General features: G+C 45.2%; 1 protein-coding gene across 7 annotated transcripts; it reads right to left on the bottom strand.

Annotated features, from left to right (window-relative positions):
- Positions 1–58: 58 nt before the first annotated feature.
- On the bottom strand, positions 59–23544 carry zfr2 (zinc finger RNA binding protein 2). Of its 7 annotated transcripts, none has more exons than XM_085266506.1 (19): positions 23382–23544; positions 18399–18645; positions 18082–18199; positions 16720–16947; positions 15832–16178; positions 14114–14302; positions 13611–13866; positions 12208–12401; positions 11795–11914; positions 11111–11256; positions 10580–10706; positions 10272–10474; positions 9963–10131; positions 7597–7771; positions 4520–4608; positions 3026–3121; positions 2653–2764; positions 2428–2525; positions 59–1436 (listed from the first exon to the last, which is right to left on the bottom strand). In XM_085266506.1, the coding sequence occupies exons 1-19, from the start codon at positions 23432–23434 to the stop codon at positions 1263–1265; spliced, it is 3141 nt and encodes a 1046-aa protein (XP_085122632.1). In that variant the 5' UTR covers positions 23435–23544; the 3' UTR covers positions 59–1262. The 7 variants fall into 7 exon arrangements, with proteins under 7 accessions (XP_085122632.1, XP_085122633.1, XP_085122634.1 ...); XM_085266507.1 differs by having other exon boundaries at positions 16720–16944; XM_085266508.1 differs by having other exon boundaries at positions 18082–18196.
- Positions 23545–23700: the final 156 nt, after the last annotated feature.

Here is a 23700-nt window from a genome sequence, read left to right as displayed (position 1 = left end):
GCAGTTTGAGACACAGCGACGCTTTTTATTACATCACAAGACAGAAAAAGCCCGAAGAGTGTTTTTTTCCTCTTTATTTTTAGTATCTCCCCTCAACTTTAGGCAACACTACAAAGACATTCAAATAATAGGACAGAGAGGTTCACGCTTCCCGTTTCAACAATACAAAAAACAGACCGCAGCATCCCTCGGAAATAAAATAAGCAAGTAGCATACTGTGATGCTGTTGGTAAATGAAGATAAAACTAAAAATGCGCATCAACTCTGAGCCAGAGGTGCGTAAAACGTCGGCTCCTTTGTCTCTGTGACCTACCGCTCATCAAGATTCAAACCAGACAAAACCCATAATTGTTCCTCTTAATCAGTAATACATAACATGAGGCAGGCACAAGGAAGAAAGTCAAAAGGACTATAACGATTTAGTCATTTCAGTAAGTATTCAGTCTCATTTTCTCTCTTCTTCTAACCATACTCTGGAAGAAAAAAGATTACTAGGTAATATTATTTAAATTATACAATTATGGCTGCATACAGTGCTTCAGTCCCTCAGCATGCTACTGAACTGCACCAAGGAAGATTTCTCCCTTCAGAGGCAGATTAACTATCACCAGAGAAAGCCACCTTTGGTGGGCCGGTTATTTTAGACTTATTTGGAAACGGGGATTTTTTTTGTGTGTTACCCTTAAGCAAAGTAAAGATCACTTCATGTACTGTGCTCGCTCACTCTTATCTGACCTCCCTCACAGTTTCAAAGCTTCCTGCCCACTTTTCACAATCTTAGAAACCAGTTTCAGCAGCAAATATTCTGCACCAGTGTTAATTCAAGAGTCGGGATGATAAAACTGAACTCGCCCGAAGAGCAGCAGCGTCCAGCTTTTTCTTCACGGAGAAAAGCTGCAAATAAAGTTTAAGGTGCTGATGTTTAAACTGCACTGGAGGCTTTAACATCATAGCAAACAACACAACGGCACACAAATTAGTGGTGGTTCGTATACTGCGTGTAAAAAAAGGAGTTTACTCCCTTTATTCACTCCGCACACTGAAATCAGAAGGAATTGCAACCAATCGTCAGTCCCTTCCCTCCTTCCGAAGCTTCATCCCCCACAGTTTAAGGGTAGATGTGTAACATGTAGAGTCAAAGTTATATTTGCACGTGTATAGCTGCGTGTTAAGATTGTTTTTCGAGAAAAGAAAGAACGTTTAATGTTGTGACATTCTACCAGTCTCTAAACTAGTAAATGCCTCTGCTCCGGAGGCAGAGGTCAAGCACTCGCCGCCTCTTCCTTCTTGTCTTTTTTGCCTTCCCCCTCGCCTTCGCCCGTCTCGCTGACATCCCGTCGACGCTTGCGGTTACGTGCGCTGGCCTTGGATGCTGGCAGGGACTCCATGCCCAGGACCTTGTGGATCTGACGGAAAGCAAGCAGCCGCAGAGCATGCTGGGAACAGAGAGGATACAATCGATAGATAGACAAAGTTAAAGTGCTTACTAAGAGCCTCATACTATGAGAGATGCTTATACATAATTAACAGTGATAAAACAGAAAATTGAGTAAAAATTACGTTTAAAAAGTGAGACTGATACTGTGTGAGAGTCGTGCAAATTGCATTAATATATAATATGCACAATAAGAAAGCATGAAGGTATAATAGAGAAACACAGGTGTGTTCACCTGTCACAGAACGAGAAGTTATTAGTTTTACAGAGGATGTTATGAACAACTTCCTGAATGTTCTTTATGGCAGTGGGGTTGAACATGAGAAGTCTGAGCAGGAATGGGAATCCAGTACTCTACTTCCTTGGACTTATTAGCCTGCCTGCCTGTGAATCCTGCTCACTGGTTCCAGTTGTGCTACAATCAGTCGATTTCAGACGCATCAGAGGAGAAAAATATGGACATTACTTTTATTTTTACTGCACAAAGGGACGACAGCACAATGGCAAACTGAACCCAGGACAGAAACAACTGCATCGTACTGCTAACACACACAACGTTGGCTCTTTGCAAGCATCTGCACAGACGGCATGCTAACGCTAAGCTAGCCAAGAACCCAGAGTAAAAGCTGAGCGAACGCCGACCCCGGGCTGCAGCTCAGCTTCTACCTGTTGGTGTTGCTAAAGTAGAATCGCCATGGCGATCGCATTAAAGCGTCTTTGTGCTGGTTCTTATTTTTGCTTTGCGTTTTCCCACCTAAATGCTAAGACAAAGGTCACACGTGTGTCCTCATTAGGACAGGGATTTGTGTTAATCTGCATGAATGATGAACGCAACGTCTTTTTGATATGTTGCTTAGCAACGGTGACTCTCAAAGCGGAGCGATAAGACAACGAGAAGGGACTGAATCAATATTGGAATCGGGTTCGCTAAATTCCCATCCCTACTTGTTAGTGCCTATGATGGTCTCAGGTGTACAGCTGTGTGTGGGTACCTGTGCACTGGCAGTGACGTCCTCTCTCGCTTGAAGTTCCATGCTTTCCAAAGCATCTGTTGGCTCCTTCTCACAGGGGTCCATCAGACCTGGTCCATCTGAGTGAAGGGAGGAGAAAGAGAGTTAATCGCTATTTTGTAGCAGCTCAAAGGGAAGCAAATGCGACTAAGTTCTGCACGTGGCATTCATCGACTGCTTTCCTTAGCGCGTGTGTGTGTGTGTGACCTGGCAGCAGGATGCCGGTGGAGATGCACTCCAGGACTCTGCGCATTGCCTCCCCTGGACTAAGTGGGCCTGTGGCACTGCTGATAACCTTCTCCACCAGCAGCTCCATCGCCTGGAAGAAGAAACAGTCAAATGGAAGAAGACATTACATGTCACGTGTATACTGTCGTACTGCCTGTCCATTAAACACCAGCTTAGGACATTTGAAACTATCGCCTCCCACACAGTCCAATCGAGTCTGACCGAGTTATGAATGCTCAGCATGCTTTGCATAATGTTCCTTCGTAGATCGACCAAGCAGACAAACAACAAGACAAATGAAAGAGAGAAAACCTCATCACTAAGCAAAAACAGGATAAACGAAGCCACTTACCCAGCAGGGGATCTTCCCCCAGGTGGGAACCCGCTGACATAAATCTCTCAACACCCGAATGATGATCACACAGGACTGCAGACCGTTGGCACGAGCCTCCAGAAACAAAGCAGACAAAAAAGCCTATGCAGTCATGTTCAAAAGGATGTCTGAGGATATAATAAAAATATCAGCTTCTAAATTATTTACATGCAACCTGAGATGGACAACAACGCGACATATTGCACAGTCATCACTTATTTAACAAAAAAAACTAAAAGCAATGACTCAGTAGATTGTAGAAACATATTTAGCTTCAATAAATAGAAGTGGTGGCTTTCTGTATGACTTTATAAGTCTGCTGCGTGGGAATTTTTGGTGCAACGTATCTCGATGTTCGCTGGTCTGCAACGCTGCAAAGCTAAGCTCGTGTTCTCTCTGCAGAGAAGAAATGTTCTCGAAACAAGCCGTACCACACTTTTTCTAACTGTACGGTCATGAACGTTAACATCTCACATGCTGAGTGAGGCCTGCAGAGTCTGAGGTGTGGCTTATGGGTTTTCTGCAATTTCTGAGCATTGTACGTCTGAATGCTTCCATTACAGTTCAGTTATCTCGGTAAAGCTCTGAATCGCAACAACAGCCTCTTGCAGCCGTTTGTAGAGAATCACCTTCCCTTCTTATACTGGACCAAGTGTACCTGTTCATCTGTCGCAGACACCGAGCGTGCTCAGACGCTGCACCCTGCATTTGTTTTTCTTTTCTTTCTGCAACTACAGCTGCTGTGATAAAGGAAGGATGGGACTTTTGCCCAAAGATACAGTCTGTCAAACCAAGAAAATGTCTCATCATGGTAAAGTTATCTGGTTAAACAGAATTACTCCTGTGATGAAACAGAAACTAGAACACTTATCACTGCAGAGGAACAACACAGAGCGATGTGAAGCACCTGAGAAGTAACGAAACAGCAGCACAAACCACAGAGAGAGCAGCCAGTGGGCTGGCAGCATCTTCCTCTTACCAGAAACCACCGGTGAAACAAAATCTCACAATCTGTTTCACCAGCACCTTTATGAACATAGCTCAGAGATAACGGCATGTCATTGGAAAAGCCTGGGTGGCAGCCTCGCGTGCTTGAAAACAAAAACAGGCGATTCAATCCCGGCTCGTAGCTCCGCTCATGTGACCTCAGCAGCTTACAAACAGCGTGGGGAAACGTCTCACACACCTTGACCGCCGCAACCGGAAATGACCCAGATTTTGTTTCATGCACCGGCTCATCATGTGACGACTCACATGATTAACTGTGGATCAACGACTCTCAGAGGGGACCGCTCGGGAGCCGCTCGGATGACACGTGAAAATCTCTTCGCGAATCAAAAAATAAGTCCAACTGCCTTAATTTCAAACACTCACCACGGCCATAATCACTAAAAGCTGCTTTAAGTGTCTTTCATTTAACTGCACAGCTTATCAGAACAGTTAAAGGGAAACTGAACGTACACACACACATACCTGAAACCATTTGGCATGGCGCAGAGCAGCTAGATATTCCAGGCATTTCTTCTTATTCAGGAGATCAGGAGGATCCTTCTCAGCCACATCTGTAGGAGATAACGTACTGACTTCATGACTTACAGCCAAACCAGCGCAAAGCCCACATACTGACTGCACTACCTAAGTGTAGGTGTTGTATCTCTTGACGTACAGTCACTGATCAGAGATGTAAGAGTGAGAGTACCTCACAAGGAGAAACATTTCCATCAGTCCTTAAATTCTCTGGTTTGAAGTTGATGGATGAGAAAATGAATGAGGGGGAAAGATGAATGAGAAGGGAGGCATCGAATAAGAATACAGGCACGTGTAAACCAGGAGGAAATCCAAAGGATGCTTTTTACATGACGACTAATTCCCGCTCAGTTTAATGCCGACTTGTGTACGCTCACAGTCCGAGTGCTGCTGTCTTTGGTGAAACTCTGGTGGACTTTGAGGCATGGAGAATTAAAAAAACCTGTATGCTACAAAGCCCACCGAAGCTGGTTTTCCTCCCCCTGCACATACACTCATGCCACTTTATTAGGTATACCTCAGCAGTACTGCGCTGGACCCCTTTTGCTCAGCCGCGACTCTTCATAGCATAGATTGACTAATGTGCTGGAAACATTGCTACAGTTGCTGCAGATTATCAGGTGCACATTTACGAGGTGGCTCCCTTTGCACCACATCCTCAAGGTGCCCTACTTCTACTGCAATCTGATGGTTATGGAGGTTATTTGAGTACCATGCACTCGCTGTCATGTTCTGCTGAAAGCAGCAATCAAAGCGCGCCCACAAAATATCCCCTACCCCATTACACCACCAGCCTAATGGGGTGGGGGCGTAATGTGCACTGAGAGGTGCTCTTCTGCACACCGTGTTTTGGTTTTCGTTTGTTTTTTTAAATTTAGCGTTGGCTTCCTGTTAGCTCGAGGCAGTCTGGCCATTTCTCTGAGAACCCAGAGAACTGCTGAATCCCAGCAGATCAACACTTTGTGAAATGCCCAAACCAGTAAAACCATTTCCTGTTCAAAAGTCACTTAAGTCACCTGTCTTCCCCGTTCTTGAGTTTCTAAATATGATTGGCTAATTAGATATTTGTATCGTTGAGCAGCAGAAAAGGTGTACCTAATGAAGTGGCCAGTGAGTGTAATTCTGTCTCGCTACAATTACAAGAAAAAGAAAATATTTAAACACAAATCTGTGTCTTTCTTCGAGTCCTGATCAGACAGCGGTCTTATTATTCAGTAATATTAATAAGTATTAACAATCTTCCAAACTGAGGAAGTGAGAGAAACTGGCACAAAGTGAAAAACAGCAAAATCCAGTCAAAGTGCAGCACACTCCCACCAGTGATCACCAGACTTTTAGAAGTTTTCCATGATGGACTCGGAGCTGTGACTGCTGGATTTCCCCTGTTTGCCTTTGACGTTGGATGACTAACAAAAAGTTACTAAAAAAAAGTGTCTGATTATATCTTTTTGAACTTTTTAACTCAAACTTTAGTTTGGAAAGTTTATCATTCTGTAACAAATGTCTCAACTTTGGTTCCGCACTGCTTGGTTTCCTTTAATCTGTCCTAATTGTCTTTATAGCTAAGTAATCAAGCAGCCATAGGGACAAAAGTAAGGACTGTCACTTCACTTCATATTTTAGGACAATATCAACGTCAATAAGCAAACAACAACAACAACAAAAACAAGAAGATGAACGTAATTAGTTGTGGAGTGACGGAGCCTGTGTCTGTGGTGGATTTAGATCGTGAAGAAAGAAAAAGGACAAAAAAGGTGGAGAAATTTTGAGGACATTTTTAAGACTAGCCATCTAAAAATGACACATGGTGGTCTTCTCCAGAGCACTCCAGATGAGGTTACTGATGGCTGTAATGAAGTAATACTGGGGCTTTCCACACTTCCATGTTCACTAGAACTGTAGCAACAACAAAGGAGATTAGCTTTCTCACAGGGCAAATGCAGAACATAAAGCAAGCAACTTTTATTTTGAAGTCTACACTCGCATACCACCTCGAAAGACAGACCCACATTTATCACAGCTCTCAGAGTCAGTGTCAGTGAACAGGAGGGCGATCCTCCTCTGAGAAGCTTCATAAAAGTGGGTGAACTTCTCAGTGGTATGTGTACTCCAGTGTGGCTTCAGACGAGCCTTCGGCTTGCCCAGGTCTGCTGATACAGAATCGGATGCACTGATCAACAAACCCAAACAAAAAAACAAAAGACAGCGGCCACAGAAAACATCTCTAACATGTTTTCCAAATGTGAAAAAACACATTGCAATGCTGACATTTACTGGAGCGGGTGGAGGAGTGTTTGCAACACAATGATCTTAGACAACTTTGTTGTTTTGTGGGGGGAAATAAATGCAACGCTTCGCTAATGTCAGCTTAAAATTCCTCGATCATTGTGAGGCGGCGAAAGGACACTCCAGCACCGTATCATCGATAATGCCACACGATGATGCAAGGATGAGACGCGAGGGAACGGGAAGTCGCTGGACCTCAAAATCCCCTCAGTGGTATCGTCGCAAAGACGGCGAGAGAAGCAGAACTGCACCGGTGTGTATACGTGAGGCTTTTTGTAAACGTTTATTTGAACCGTTTCCATCCTTGGGCATTATCTGGACAGCTCCCTGAAGGTTTTATCTGAGCATGTGTTCACAGGATAAACACACAGCTCAGTGGCACAGAAAGGTCGGAGAGCCCGGCTTTTGGTTCCCATGTTGTGGAAAAGAAATAAAGAAGTTGGGGACTATTGCAGCTGCAAAAATAAAAAATAAAAAAATGGGGAAATGAAAGGCGTGGGACAAATGAATGCGTGATTTAATTCTTATTTCAGGGGCTGAGAAAAGACAGAAAAAAGGAGAAATCTCGACTGTGGGCTTAGCTAAAAGTCCCACATGAATTCTTGTGTAATTTTTAAGCCTAAAAATTCAGGCTGCTATTGGGTGGAAAGGGAGGGGGCGGGGTCTCTATATATAAGTGTATTACACACATAGCCAACATTTGGTCGTCTGGTACTGAAAGCTTTGGCTTCTCTAACCTTTCTCAGCCGCTTTTCCTCCTGCCTGCTTGTCCTTCTCAGCAGCAGGGTCCTCCCTCATCAGCGGCGAGGTGAGAGATATGGTCACCTGCATTTTGGGCTCCTTGCTTGAAAATATCACGATGTTCGCCTCCTCGGGGTGAGCCTGCACCTCATACTGATCTTCAGAAAAAGTCTGCCGGTTAAAAGGACACTTGGGATTACTCACTACAGAGGAGAAGTGGCGTAGGGACAATGAATAGCCTTGTTTGGCAGTAATACAGGGACGGACTGAAATATTTTAACTCGACTTCTTTCTTTCTTTTTTGTCCCCTTCAAGACAATTTAGTTCCCTTATTTAGCGCAAAAGCTGTTCATCGACAGTAACTTTGTAGCCATAATGCTTATTAAAAGAAAGGGGCTGCTAAGGAAGAAAAGTCCCATCTCACTCTGTAGGGTTCAGGTGTCATAACCAGGCAGTAAGTCTAAAGATCAGTGAAAAGCACCTGCAGTCAAACACTCGTGGCAGCTACAGCAGGAGGAAGAAATGGTGAATAATTACAACACATCGCAACCTCGTTTCCTCTGTCTTGCGAACGTTACTCTGAAAGCAGCAACAATTTAAAAATGCACACTGGTCTTCCCGCTCGGCCTCTGGCAGCTCGGCCGTGAACATGAAAGGACCTCCCCCAAAGCCACAAATCACACAGTATCCCCACAAAGTTGTGTCTCTGAAATTGAACGAATTGAAAGCTTTACTCTTTAACGCGACATTCGTTAAATTCTCGCTGCAAAGACGTTTTTAATTTCGTGCAGTCACGTTAAAAATAAAAGCACACTTTCTTTAGCTTATACAGCTTCACTTATCAGGACTTAATCTGGTCATTAGGTCTTAATTTAAACACGATCTCAGAATGACATCACATATTACTCAGTGTCAGTATTTATTTAACAAAACATTTATCCAAATGCAGAAGCTGTGCGTGGAAATCTTACTCCACCCTCGCTGCTTTCACAATAATTAGCCAAGTATGAAGCATTCATACGCGTCATCACAGTCCTCCCAGGAGCTCGAATACATTCATACGTCAAGACTCTACGGGCTTGAGTCAGCTTGTGAAATGTTAAAGTCTGTGTCAGTATAATTATAAGAAGACTGAGTGCAGGTTGCCAGGAGACTCTTATCTCTAAAATCTTTTTGCAACGCTGCGTCTGAGGAAACCACATGACTTGGAACGAATTATCTCAGAGGCGTTTGACCTCAATGCACAGCACCGTGTTTGATGAAAACCAAACGTATCAGCGAAAGCCCCTCAAACCAGCTGTTAAACGCAGCTGATGATTTGGGCTTGTTTCGCAGCCACAGCACCCAGGAAACCATGAGGGCAGATATACGTCCCCACAAAGGTTTCTCAGATCAGCTGTCCTGTCCCTCCTTGCTGTCCCCAAACTGAGAGTGTGGGTGTTAATATTGTTTACGGTACTGTTACTTTCCTTCTTGGTTAAGATGTCTTTTTGTATTTTATTACAGTCTTTTAACTGGACCGCACCTCGGTCGGCTGTGTTGGATTGGCGCCGTCTGCCTGACCGCCAAAGCTTGCCCAAATATTGGAGTCGTGCAACAGGACAGTGACCCAAAGAGCAGAATGACCGACAAGAGAAGGTGCACAGACGTTAGCCTTAAGAGAGCTGTGCACAAACCTCAATGAGGTGAAGCGATGTTGGAAAGACGAGTGAACCAAAATGCCTCTACAATGACGTAAAGGACTGACAGTCATACAGAAATGATTGAATCATAGGGTGTCCTACATGTTTCCACACTCTGCTTCTGCATTTTCATTTCATTTTTGTTAAACAGACGAACACGCAATGCACTACGACACGCTTTGTTGCTCATCCCTCTAAGGACACAAGGATTTTTATTACGTCCTGACAAGTATAACCGCGGCCCGGGTGTACTTTCCTCTTATCACGACTGTACGTGTGGATAACAAACTGCTCTTTTTTCTGGCTCTGGGGGACACGTGCATACAGTCACCTGCTCTGTACCTGATGAGCTGCAGTGGGATTGGTATTCGAGTTGCTAAAACCTCGTTTCCTCTTGTATAACAAAAACTATTACAAGTGAAAACTTCCGGTTTTCTGTCTTTTTCTTGCACAACCGTGAAACCTCAGGGTCCAGGCCTTATGACTAAAGTCATAAGTCAGTGATGACAAACAATAAAATATCCACAGCGCCTGATAACTCGACTGCATATCGAAATATTTCTGTTCTGCTTTTTAATCCCACATACAGTAACTGTCAAAATAACTCAGGATCAAAGTCCCACGCATCACAGAAAGATGAAACCGTTGCCTAAAGCGTGTCTTTTGTGAGATTTGCTTACCGCCAGCTCCTTTGGCAGCTGCTTGGCGATGCTCTTCAGTAATGAGATGGTGGGTTTCTTTGCAGTCAGCAGGATGAGCTCCACATTTCTGTCTCCGCGAAGCAGCAAGCCTTTGGCCAGGATTCCCACCCTCATCACGCCTTTCAGCAGCCGGGCCGGGCTCTCGGTCCTGCCAGGCAGACACACAGACACAGGCTTTGATTTGTTTCTGTTCTTCTGCTTTGGGAACTATTAGAAACGCGCAGCACGTAAAATAAATCAATAAAAATCACATGCTGGATAAATGGGAATTATCTGCCAGGTTTTTACCCTTTTTCATCTCCTCCTTCAGCAGCACCATCATCAGTCAGTGCTTCCTTCTCCAGCAGAGAGTCTGACACCAGTTTCAGGGCTCTCTCCGAGTGGGAGACGATCCTCTGAACAGCCTGCAGCTCCTCTTCCACTGGGTAAATAGTGGAGTGCTTGGCCATGATGTGGCGGTCGTCGAGCGAGTCAGGACGACGCACACAAGACTGAAGCGAGACGGGAGGAGGAAGTGGAATCAGATCTTGTTTTTCTTGTTGTTGTTGTTTTTCCAGGTAACAGATGAACAAGAAAGATGCTGTTTCAATGCTCACCAGTAGAGGGGGCACTGGCATCCCGGGGCGGCTCATCAGAGGTGGAGGTGCCATCCTGCGTCTCTGCTCCCCCCAGTACATCTGCTCCTCCTCCACTCTCCTCCAGTACAAGTCCTCCTCATATCGCCTGCAGGAGGAGGAAAGGATTCGAATGCCATTCGTCAAGAATAATTTTTTCCAGCGGACAGAGGCGCACGCTCTGTCTGCCATTAATAATACATCAGACTTATAAAAAGTCCTGCACCAAAATCTAGAGCATCGCCTAAGATTCAGCTGAAGTGAACCTGAGAATGTGAACAGGGAACTTTTTAATCGGGTGAAACGATGAAATCTGAAAAAGTCTGATTTCACTGTAACGTTTCTCTGGGGGTCAGTGATATCAGAAACTTAATACGAGTGTAAAAATAAGATGAAAAAATTACATTTTTCCACGCATTCATGCAAATCTGCCAGTCAGCTACTCAAATTTGGCACATCCTCTTTGGTTTTACCTGTACGCGTGCCCCCCCCAGGCTAACGTCTGACTCTGACCTCATCTCCATGTGCCAGCGCTGCTCGTCATCTCTCTGCCGCTTCAGCACCGCCTTCTGCTTCTGCTTCTTCAGCTTGCTCTCCTGCAGCTTCCTGGCCCGGTTACTGGGTTTGATCTCCACAGGAAGCTCCGGGTTCACTTTCTTCTACAGAGGGACAGAAAACATGTGATGAACATGTGCTCTTCTACTCTGTCTCTTCACAGATTACCCGACAGCGTTTTTCTTTCCATTTCAAGTTTCCATAACGGACTTAAACCTCCGTTTGGTTCTGGACAGCTGAGATGGAACGACTCCGCTTAGAACCAGATTTCATACAAATACATTTGAAAATGATCCTCATTTGATTTCATACCTCAGCGCTCTCTCTTTAGCACCACCCCATGTCCACTTTGTAAACGACGGTCCGTTATAATAGCAGAGACAGCAGGGTATGCTACTTTGTGGCTGACAAGATTAGATTACAGTCTCGCTCAGTCGGAATCCATCACATCATATTTGGTGCTCAAAAACATCCATAAAGAAAATTCCCTGGCATATCTCAGCGGAGCTGGTTGGGAATCACAGCTAAACTGTCATTTAAGCGTGTGCTATTACTTCACAACAGACACATGGTTTCAGTGAGGATTGTCGAACTCTATTCCAGAATATGCAGCTTTGGCTCAGCAATGCTCTTCATTTCTACCTTGTATTGCAGCCTGTGCCTTCTTCCCTTCAGGTGCATGTCTTTCGCGTTGGGGTCATTGAAGCTGCACTCGCACAGTTTACAGTGGAATCGAATCACTTTTCCATCATCATTACGAACCTGAAAACGAAGAGAACTGGCATGAGTTTGAAACAGTAATGAAACCTTTATAAATGCAGCTCATAACAACGGGAAATGACGTGTAATGTTGTCACAATTAGGCTCCATGTCAGTCCTGATAACTGCTACAACAATCACCTTCACTAATATTAGAGATCTCTTGGTTAACCCGAATGCTGCTGTGTCCCATGATGACTGGAAACTGCCGGCAGGATAAAGCTGGTAAATATAACCTCAGCATTTCACAGCTGCCGTCCGTCACTGGACTGCCATCAAACCCTTTTGCCGCCTACCTCTTCTACATAGTCGTGTCCCACTGGCTGGATGTCTCCCTGGCCTCCAGCTCTGTCTCCATCCTCATCCTCGCTCTGCGGTTCCATCTTCTGGACTGACGGCTGCGCAGGCTCCTCGACCTTGGCTGCAGCCACCACCACCGGCGCCGCTGCTGTTGCTGCAGCTGCAGCGGCAGTGCTGGCTGGCTTATTGGCTGTGAAGCAGGGCAAATGTTAACACTTTCAGGAGGTCGCTGAAGGCATACTCGAGGCTAGTTTAATGGAAGACGCAGCTCTTCTACTTCCAGTTTGATCCCCAAGTTTAACAACAGTTTCACAACTACAGGAATTACTAAGAAAGGATATCCAAGAAGCAAGCGTTAAATGAAACGGCTATGGAGAGATACACGACTGACTAATAAACACTAAACATCGTTCAATGTGAACTAATTTAACGCAACCACAAAGAGAACACAGAATTATCCTTTTCTGTCCTTGCAGGTGACATTTCTCTGCAAACCGTTAAAGAGCTGTTAAATCTTCCTCATCTTATCGTTTTTATTCTCATCGTTTATTTTTACAGGTTCTAGTCATCGTATTGTTTGCATAGCGTGCCTTTGTCATGTGCGCAGCGCTGTGCGCCGTCTAAGTCAAGTTGCTTAAAACAAATAGTCCCCACAGCTGCATGAATAGACTGCACTTCATTTTACTGATTTATAGAAACTAAACACTACAGTTGCAGCTGCACTGCAAACGTGTTCAGTGTGAAATTGCATTTCAGTTTATTTTGTTTACGCTGGTACGATCTGCCTGCAGAGAGGAGACCACCCTGACCTCTGGCTCCTGGTGCGATGTTGGTTTTTAGTTCTAGTTTTATTTTAGTTGATTTTATCTTATTTGTAAATAAAGCGCTGTTTTAATTTTTATGTATTATGTGTTTTATTTAATGCCGTCAGCGTTAATCTCGTTAAAATGACGTTAACACCATAACTGCATTAAAGCGGCAAATCTCCGTTAGCGAGTTAGCGCGGATCGCCCCATGCGTGGGGCTGCACGGCGTCAACGCGTTAGCACGGTTAGCTCGTTGACTAGTTTTATTTTTTACTGTTTTGTTTTATTCTGTCGGTCTTAACGTATTTCCTGTAGAGCTCGTTGGTCCTGTGCTGGGGTGTTAAAGTAATAAAGATGGATCAGATATGCTGTCGATGAAGAGGCGCTACTTAGATCATCTGTGAAATCACCCAAAACATAAATATAGATTTAAACCAGACAAACCTGCTAAAGCAAATGTTTTTCCTTTGAATTATTTTTATTATGGTTGTTGTTATTATTATCATTCTTAAGGTAAGTGTGCACTGTTCATCTGAATTAGTGAACACTGAATATTAAAGATCCAACATTTTATAACAGCTGAACAAACTTACAAATGACAGTTATTCTGGAAGGCGGGGGCTTCTTGACTGGTGTTGCTGTTTTAGCCGTGCTGTTTGCAGCCACCAGTTTGGGAGCTGCAGCAGGAGTTGCAGTGGTCGATGCAGAAGTGGAGGAGGACAAGGAGGAGGAGGAGGAGGGGACTGAAGGCTTCCCGGCTGTCGTGGTTGTGACAACTGGAGTAGAATTCACTAACACTGGCTCAGTGGAAGGTATAGGTTTCCCCAGCTTGGTGTGAAGTTTCACCACCTTTCCGAGGTCGACAAAGAGAGACACAAGGAGACAGACCCATTTAAGGCTGCTGATACTTAATCCCACCCCAAATCCCTCTGGGAGGTTTTGTTCCAGGACTTGGCAGGTCAAGTGGAACATCACATGTGTACGCCACAGTCACGATCACTACTGAAAGCATGTCAGCTGCTTATTTTATTCCTTTAATAACAGCAAATATGGACAGACAGAAAGATGGGGAGAAAAGCCCCACAGGGATGCGTACCTTCTGATGTTTGGACCCACGGATATGAGCAGCATAAGCATCCACTCCTGTGCAGGAGACGTCACATAACTCACAGCGTAACTGCGTCTGGACCCCTCTGGGGCCGTTGCTGGGCCCCGTCTGCCCTCCAGACTTTAGGGCTGCTTCCTTTTTCTTGTGCTTCTGGCCCTCCAGATGCTCCCGGTACGTCTAATGCAGTAAATAAAGATGAAGCCAGTCAACAACACGAAGCATCTAAAACAGTCGTGGACGCTTTCATTGATATACACCTTTGAAGCAAACGCTAATATTCTAACGTCTTTTTTTGCTTGTATTTTAGTGATTTAATACAAGGCATTATATAAATTAGAATTACCGTAATTGTCGGGCTATAAGCCGCTACTTTTTGCACAAGCCTTGAAGCTTTTAGTCAGGTGCGGCTTTTCTATGGATTGTCCGTGATTTTTGTCATATCGTAAGACGATTTGTTTTGTTTGTTCCGCTGTTGTACGGCACTACGTTGCCTGGCGGAAGGATCGGGGTTCAAGAGTGGTATGTTGGTCACATGTCCATCCGCCAGGCAACGTAGTGCCGTACGAAGTAGCGCGAAAAACAAACTTCAAAGTAGCGCTACGCGTTCAGCGGGAGGCCTGGATGACGAGCGGCAATAAACTTGCGAAAAGCAAGTTATGCCCAACTCCACCGGTGGATTCTGACAGCGTGGAAAAGTGTGAAAACATCCACGATCACCAACGGGTTTCGAAGGGCTGGACTGCTGCATGATGGAGAGGAGGACACCGCCACGGCCCTTCAGAGGGTGTTCGACTCTGACACTGACAACGAGGATTTCTTTGGTTTTGAAAGTGACAACGAAGGAGAGAAGCTGAGAGTGGATGACGAAGCCATCCTGAGCCTGTTCGTTTCTGACACTGGAGGAGAGGACTTTGGTGGTTTCAGTGCGCAGGAAGAAGAGAAAGATGGTGAATGACTGACTTTTCTTCTTGTTAAAGCCGTGTCACTGCACCTGAGCCTAAAAGGTAGTCCGAATCTATTTTTCTGGTGTGCTGTAGGTTATTGTTATGTACTACATTTGTTACTCATTTATGAAGCACAGTACATGTTTCGTACTTGTAATTACCGCTACTTGTACATATACCTAAAAAGTTATGCAAATATGTACCCGTAACTTGTTTTTCAAAATATTAATAAAAGGGGTGTGTCTCCAAACAGCCATCTCTTTCCTGATTCGCTTTGTGCATATTCTCTTACATATGATAAGTCAACATTGAAACACCTGCAGCTTTTAGTCAGGTGCGGCTAATGTATGTACAAAACAGGATTTTCCCCTGATTTTAGCTTGTGCGGCTAATATTCGGGTGCGCTTTGTAGTCCAGGAAATACGGTAATAAGGTGCTCCTATTTGGCGCTGTGTTACTACTACACAACTTCACTGCTCAGCAGCCTCCGTAAGCTTGAACACTGGGACAGGAACATATTCTCTACTGGCCCTACTGGCGCTCCAGCTCACTGCAGACTTCCAGAGTAGCAGGAGGACATCTGTTACTAGCTTCAAGGTCCTTTATAAGAAGGCAGCAAAATAGTCACGACAACAGCAGCAATAACTCATCTAATAGAGCCGTGCGGCCGCCGCAGATAACGTGTCGAAAATACTGAAAACACATCAGGGAAGCTTCAGAAACACAAAATTAAACATGTTTTCCTCATTTCTGATGGCCTACCTGAGGGCCTGCACAGCTGATCTTGCAAATGTCACAGTAATGAAGCTGCGGCTGCTTGGGAGGTCCTTTGGGCTTCTGCAGCTTGCTCTGGTGAAACGTGGGCTTTTTGTAGGCGTTTCCAGTCGGAGCGGTCACCATGTTGCTGCCCGAGTTACTCCAGGACGAGCTGGTCAGCTGCTTGGGTGGCGGCTGAACGGGGGCCTGCGGCTGCTGCGGCTGCTGCGGCTGCTGAGGTTGCTGTGACGGCTGCGGCTGCGGCTGGGACAGAGTCTGCTGGGGCGGCTGATAATAGGTGGGGGTGGATGCCGAGGTGTAGCCGACTGAATCATAACCAGAGTAGCTAATGCCTGAGGGGTGAGAGAGCAGAGAGAGGGACACGAAAGCAAGCAGGATATGGGTCAAACAGTCAGCAGTCATTCAGGAAATAAGCTGCATTCAGTTTCATCCACTCTGCTTTCACATCTGAGCTTCAGCTTTACAGATGTCAGTGATGTAACACATCATCCACCAATGAAAGGCAAAAATTTATTCACTGTAAAATCATTTAGTCTGAGTTTGCTTTCATTTGAATAATCTGTGTAACATTTACCGTGTTTCCCTGTCAGCTACATTAGCTTCTACCTCGCTTCTTGTTTTCCACATCCAACATGTCTGAGCTTCAGCTTTGATGAGTAATATCAGATTGTATGTAACTCAGCACGAATTAGCACGAGCCTGTGTGCAGTCACAGTTAAACGTGCAGCTAATTAAACAGGTTTTCTAGCTTTAGCCGATAGCTTATCGTTGTTCAGTTCTACCTGTAACAAAAACACATAAAAAGACATAACAACAAGTTGGCTGAAATGTTAGCAGCTTTAAAGCGCGTCTATAAACCGATGTTGACGTCACCTGAGTAGGAGGTGGCTGCGACGCTGGAGCTGAACGAGGAGCCGAGCGTGTACGACGAAACTGGCGTTAGAGGCTGCTGGACGCTCGTGGACACTGGGTAGATGTTGTAGCTGGTAGACACAGAGCTGGAGGGGGCGAGGGGTTTCAGTGCTGTCACCTGCCTCTGGGGGGGAGGCGGCTGGTTGTACACAGTGGAGGTGGCTGGACTGTAAGCACTCTTCACTCCTACTGATACAGAAAAATGCGACAGAATTGAGGGGTGAAGGAAAACAGAGGAGCAGCAGCACAGGTGGAGAGGAAGGACAGAGAGAGCTGAAGGATATGAGTCATAGAGTTCGTGTTCAAGAGAGTTTCTGGCAGAGCAGGCAGGATCTTCATTTCACTAACAAATGAGTGGCAGAGACGTGCACACAGAGAACAGTGCAGACGTTTTAGGCACTTATCGGGCATAAGGCATTGTTCTGCATCACATCCGGCGTTTCATCTCTGTGCCACGCTCACAAAGAGTCAATCAATACATTTCTACTTCAATGATTTCCAGGGACAAGGAACAAAATAAAGACAATAAAGCTGCCGAGGTTATCGGCAACTCGAAGGAGCTCAGGGGATGTATGTGAGCCATCGAAAGCTGCTATCTGGTTTTGAAGGACATTTATAGAAGGAAAAACAGCTTGTAGGGATCCGAAGATGCTGTTCATACGATCAATAACAGCTGCACCACCACAGCAGCATCCAGCAGTCATCAAAAGTCTAAAGGCTCGTGACATTTCTAGACTAAAGTATCACTGATGAGTCACAGGACGCTGCTCCCAATCGAGCCGCTGCACCGAAAATCGAACCAAAGAAGAAGCAGAACTCGCTCAGCTGCTGGACTTTATTCTTCCAAACTGAGAAACTGTGACTGATATCGACGTCTTATTTAAAAGGAAAACTGTAACAAGGGCATCAAGAGCTACGTTAGATCACAGCCTGACTCGTGTTTCTTGGACACAACATGCTATATTAAAAAAAATGACCACACTGGTCAACTTCCTGTACCAGTCAGTCTTTTCTTTTATTCACAGATCTTTGTTTCTTTATTCACTGAAACCAAATGAGGTTAAACTTCCACGCTGAACCTTTTTAATCGTGGAGAACGTAACAGGCTATGTGTCATGAAAAGTTCTCCCAGACGATGAATAGAGTTGAAAAAGTGAGAAATCATAGCAAAGAAAAATAATCACAGGTTCCCTGCAGGGAAGGCAAAGATGGTTTAAAATGAAATCAGCTGGTTTACATGCACCAACCTAATATTATTGTCCATAAGAAGCAGAAATCAACTCATTTTACACTGTTTGGACACTGGGAATGAAAAAGACTCACCAGTCTGGTAGTAACTCTCTGTAGGCGTCCTTTGAGCCGTTGCTATACTCGTCTGGTAGTACTGTTTATTGTCATAGGTAGTCACTGCAGCAGGACGCCCGTAATTGTAGTTGTCCTGCTGGTGTTCACAAGAGAGCATCCAACCCACACATATTAAAACTTGAGCAATGCAGACAATTTAATCGTGCACAGATTCTCTCTCAGGTTAAATCATCTGAATTCTAAAATTCCTCAAAACAAAACCTGCTTTGCAAAAATCCGGCATGCAAAATGAAACAGAAGAGCAGAAATCATAAGAGAAGCGCAAAGAAACTGACCGTGTCTGAGTATACCTGGTACGTCTGTGGGGTAGTGGTTGGCTGCGGGGGATCGGGCTGTCTGTAGGTGTAGTCCGGGGGCGCCTGGTGGCTTTGGTAGGCCGGGTAAGGGGCCGAGACCACAGGCCGGGCGGCCTGGACCGGAGCTGGAGAGTATGAGGCGGTCACAGCGTGAGCCACAGCCGGAGCCTGCTGGACGCTGTAACTCGCTGTGGAGGGATGGGAGTAAGCTGGTGGAGGCTGGGTACTGCAGGACGGGAGAGGGAAGAAAGGAAGACGCGACATTTAAATGACTCAAAACATTCTGACATATCTTGTCACACCCACGCTGTCAGGTATTTACCACAGGAACGTGACAAACCAAGTATTCAGTCCAAAATATCCTTGTTAGCTGAAGCACAGACCACAGAGGTGAGTCACTAACATCAACATCCGGTGCAAAAAGGAAACCGCTATCACTTATCTTAGTTATTTAAACTGCAGCCAAGAAACAGCAGGACTCATTAATAATATGCAAAAAGCACGGTCACGACCACAGTGGTGATAATTTTACTCAGTTTACTTTACATACATGCCTTTACATGTATGCTTAAGCATGCACCTCACTGCGTTTGGCACCGCTTAAATGCTAAACTGCATTTTTGTTTTTGGAGTCAGCACGCTGTGCAGCACCAACAACGCTGAGATGAATTTAAACCGAAACGTTTATTACAGCAGAAATAAAGATGATAATCAAACACAGTTAAGAAGTAACTACAGAATACTTCTCATTGATGATTACAGTGAACAAACTAATCCGAGCGCTAACAGACTCAAAAGCCACCTGACGAAAAGCAAAGAATAATGATACACACCCTCACTGAAACCACAGTGCGGTGAATAAATATGTAACTCATGATTTATTTATTCATTTTGCCTTTTTAGCTCATTGTTTCTCTTGCAGTAACACGGATATTGTGATGCATCCCTGTAGACCGAGCTGCAATGTCTGCATCGTGTTTTAGAAAATGAGAAAAGAGGAGCCGGGGAAACACCCTTCAACCTTGTTATGAGTGCTGACATTGCACAGCTGGTCCACCAGAGGGCACTGTGCAGCTGTTCTGCTGAATCTGGAGAGGCCACAAACAAGAAGCTGACTGAGAAGCGACAGAGACAGTAAACAAGTGCTTGTTAATGAAAATCTGTTTATTACTGTGCACCTCAAAAAAAGAAAGAAAAAAAAGACAATTTTAGCTTTTTAAATCAAATATTAGTAACTAAAAATCCAATATTGGTCAGATTCTAGTATTATGACATCATATGGATATTAAGTCGTGGTGAAGAGGGAGCTGAGTGTAAAAGCGAAGCTCTCAATTTACCGGTCGATCTACGTCCCTACCCTCACCTATGGCCACGAGCTGTGGGTAGTGACCGAAAGAACGAGATCGCGGATACAAGCGGCAGAAATGAGCTTCCTCCGAAGGGTGGCTGGCCTCTCCCTTAGAGATAGGGTGAGAAGTTCGGCCATCCGGGAGGGGCTCAGAGTAGAGCTGCTGCTGCTCCACATCGAAAGGAGCCAGCTGAGGTGGTTCAGGCATCTGACAAGGATGCCTCCTGGGTGCCTCCTGGGGTTGGTTTTCGGGCATGTCCCACCGGGAGGAGGACTCGGGGCAGACCCAGGACACGCTGGAGAGATTATATCTCTCGGCTGGCCTGGGAACGCCTTGGTGTTCCCCTGGATAAGCTGGAGGAGGTGGCTGGGGAGAGGGAGGTCTGGGCCTCTTTGCTTAGGCTGCTGCCCCCGCCACTCGGCCTCGGATAAAGCGGATGAAGATGGATGGATATTGATTCTTAGCTCTTATCTCATCAGGTCCAGTCCAAAAAGGCTCGGCAGTGCCTGTACCACCTCCGACAACTGAGGAAGTTCAGGATCTCTCCAGTGATCCTCAGGACTTTCTATGCAAGTGCTGTGGAGAGCATCCTCACACAGAGCATCGCATCCTGGTTTGGGAACCAAAAAGCTCTTCAGAGAGTGACCCGTACGGCACACTGCTGCAGGACTGCTCTCCCCTCCCTTCAGGACACCTACACCAGGAGATGCTGAACTACAGCAGCTCAGCTATTGAAGGACCCGTCCCATCCCGGCAACAGGCAGAAGGTTCTGCGCCATCCGGAGGAGCTTCTATCCTCAAGCCATCCAGGTCCTAAACCAGAACATGCCCCCCACCCCCCCTCAGCATCCATAAGTGACTGAGACAGCACTTACTCCTCTAACACACCCCAGCCTGACTCTTCTAGACACTTTAACACCCACTTGCACAATGTACATTTTTCAGATTTTCAAATGTAAATTTCCAGATTTTTTAAAATTATTTATTTAATTCATTTAATGTACATAATTCATTTACTTACTGCACATAATGTCCTCCTGTATATATTCACTAAATGTATATAATGTCCTTCTCTCCTTTTGCACAGTCGAGGAGCGCGTCAGGATCCACTTCACTGCATGTTGTACTCCTATAACTATGAATGTGGCAAATAAAGAATCTTGAATCTGTATCATTACCAATCACTTTAAAATACATGCATGGCTGCTCAGCATGTTTGCATGTTTTTGAAGGCACAGTAATTATAGGCAATGACATCAGTGACTCCAGCTGACAGCCTTCAGTGTCAGTCTGGACGAGAACATTAGTGGGCTTAAATTAAATGATGCCTTAAAGGCAGAGGTGTCACATTCATTGTCACTAATGGTCACACAGAGGACCTGAGCAACAGTGACATATTTATACAGTTCACTGATATTTTTATGTTATAAATAAATCCAGGCAAAGTAATGAATTTTTAATGTTGTTCTGCAGATTTGTCTGCAAGTCTTATGCAGCCTGTGGAGAAGGTTTCATATAACGCAAAAACATTCATGAGGCGGATTAACTGTGCAGTACAGAAACTGGATGTACACTAAAGTACAGCCAGCCTTTCCTGCTCCAAACGATGCGACTAGTTTAGGAAAAGACTCACAGCGCTGCAGCTGCACGCATCCGTCTGTCACGCCTTATCTTTGTTTGTTTGGGGTTCAAACTTCAAACCAGCCATGTGAATTATATTCTTTGAAAATACAGCAAACAGATACACAGCACTCTCTGTGCAAACAGTCCATCTCCCACGTCAGTGGAAACTTTGCTTTCGCTGCAGTCAAAGCTCCACTCAAACCCGACCTGCACTTCCCTGGAAATGTAGCTACATGCTGTGCAAACAATGGCCAATTTCTCCTGTGCATCTCCAGCTACGTTTCACTGCAGTTTGTTTTATTTATCAGTGAGAGAATATCAATTAACACCTTAGTATAAGGAATAGTAATCATAGTCGCAACATAGGGACTCGACATAGGGACATAGGGATGTCAACAAACTCCTGGAGGGAGATTGCAGAAACTACCGGAATGACTGTGAGGGAACGCACAAAGAAGTGTAAAAAACTTCCCAGGACTTGGGAAGTAAGAAAGTCCCAGCCTTTCATTTGTTTGTTTCGGGGCTGGCACTGAAACCACACACAAGCACAAATGTGTGGAGGGTCACGCCGTGGGCTCTGCAAAGATTCAGCTGTTAGTCAGCTTGTTAGATTGCACAAGCTGTGGAAGCACGCCTGTCTATTTAGTCTCGCATGGGTGCAAGGTTCACGACACACAGCTACGACCTAAATTATGAAGCAGCTAAAGTAACGGGTGGGCCAGATTAAAATCTGTGAAGAGCAGGATTTGGTCCAGCTCGTAAGGTCACAAAAGAGCACACGTGTAAATCTATAGCACGATTTTAATTAAAAGTACAAAACAAAAGCTCTGTGTGTTTCTTGACAGAGGAATTCCTGACAGCCCTTCAAACAGGTTTCAACACAGCCAAAAGAAAACTGCTGCAAGCTCAGTTTATTTAGTGAAACTTTAAAAAATGTCTGCACGTCAAATGGTCTGAATCAACCGACTTCTGCCAGAAATTTAGAGAAAACTTTAAAGAACATCACACCATGTGCTCCCACAGATTTCCCCAAAAATGATTGGGAACCCAACTCGGTGTCTTTAGTCGGGCACGACACTGCTGCCCTAAATCCAGGTCAAAATATTCGGAGACTCCTCTCGGCCTGTGAGTGTGCTGTAGATGTTTGGATCACTGCCCTGACGTGATGAAGAGCATAGTGAACTGGTAACTCCTGCCTATAACCAGTTTATCAGCACAGATGTGGTGTGCAGCATAAGGTTAAATACTGCATATTTTATCAGTGCTGGTGGCAGAGAATGACAGGGGTGAATTTTAATACAGGTATAAAAGGCACAAAGAGGCCGCAGAGGAAAGCAGTCCGGTTTGTCAGGTTTGTTGGCTTAATGCAGCACAACAGACAAGGCATGAAAACCTTCACAGTTCACTAACCGCAGGATGATGGCTCCATCACATCACTAATTGATTACCTGTCAAATTCAAAGGCTAAATTAAGCAGGCAAACTTAGCCAAATTATGCAAATGCTGCTGCTGCTTTTCCGAGGGCCTCTTTGCTCTGTATGGCTGCATGTCAGAGAAGTCAGAGAATGACGTTTGGGGATACAAGACCGTCAGTGGTGTCAGATCAGAGTTGGCCCTCTTTAATCCTAAACGCCGGCCAAAATCTAACCCGTCACAGCTGCAGCCAGCTCGGTTTCGTTACCCGGCTAAAACACTTCTTTCTACTGACCCCGTTTAATTATGTTACAGCACAGAAAGTGTTGAAGCATCGAACCAACTGGTGCAGCTGTATAGCGCTGTGGTTCACCTAATGTCAAGCTGCAAGCGCTGGCCTGCGATCTCGGCCAGCTAATGTTAGCTAACCGAACCAAGCGGGTCAAGCTAGCCGTGTATCCCTGCGCTGCCACGCAGCGAAACCCCACGGGTGACCGTGTCTCCGCCGATACACCTCGGCAGCTGACACCTGCGGCTCAACGCGCTCGCTGACACCAACCCACGTCACATGAATTACCTGTACTGCGGACCGGCACCATGTGTGAAGCCGAAATAGTTGCTTGCAGCCATCTTGGCATCTCCGGTACAGTACAGTGTGCTGACAAACAGCAGCGGAGCGGTGACACCGAAACTCAAGATAGTTCCCCCCCTCGACTGCTGCTAACGGTCACATACCGGAACTGGATCGGAAAGACACGAAACGGTTACAAACAGGGAGCTTTCAGCGAGGAACTCCGTGTGCGCCATGTAAAGTCTGCGGTCAGTGTATAATTTCTATATATATATGATATCCTTGTTAATATATATAGATTTTCATAACTTCTCCACTCAATCGC

This window comes from Mchenga conophoros, linkage group LG23 (genome assembly GCF_057382185.1).
Source record: "Mchenga conophoros isolate Kocher_MC1m ecotype Shallow Benthic linkage group LG23, M_conophoros_male_GT1.1, whole genome shotgun sequence".
NCBI lineage: Eukaryota > Metazoa > Chordata > Actinopteri > Cichliformes > Cichlidae > Mchenga > Mchenga conophoros.
The sequence above is the reverse complement of the archived record's forward strand: the minus strand, read 5'-3'. Positions and strand labels throughout refer to the sequence as shown.

Coding starts and splice junctions, on each gene's coding strand:
- zfr2 (XM_085266506.1), bottom strand. CDS start 23,434: ATGGCTGCAAGCAACTATTTCGGCTTCACACATGGTGCCGGTCCGCAG. Junction 16,948..18,081: donor AGAGAGTTACTACCAGACTG/GTGAGTCTTTTT, acceptor TTTCTGTATCAG/TAGGAGTGAAGAGTGCTTAC. Junction 16,179..16,719: donor CGCAGCCACCTCCTACTCAG/GTGACGTCAACA, acceptor CTCACCCCTCAG/GCATTAGCTACTCTGGTTAT.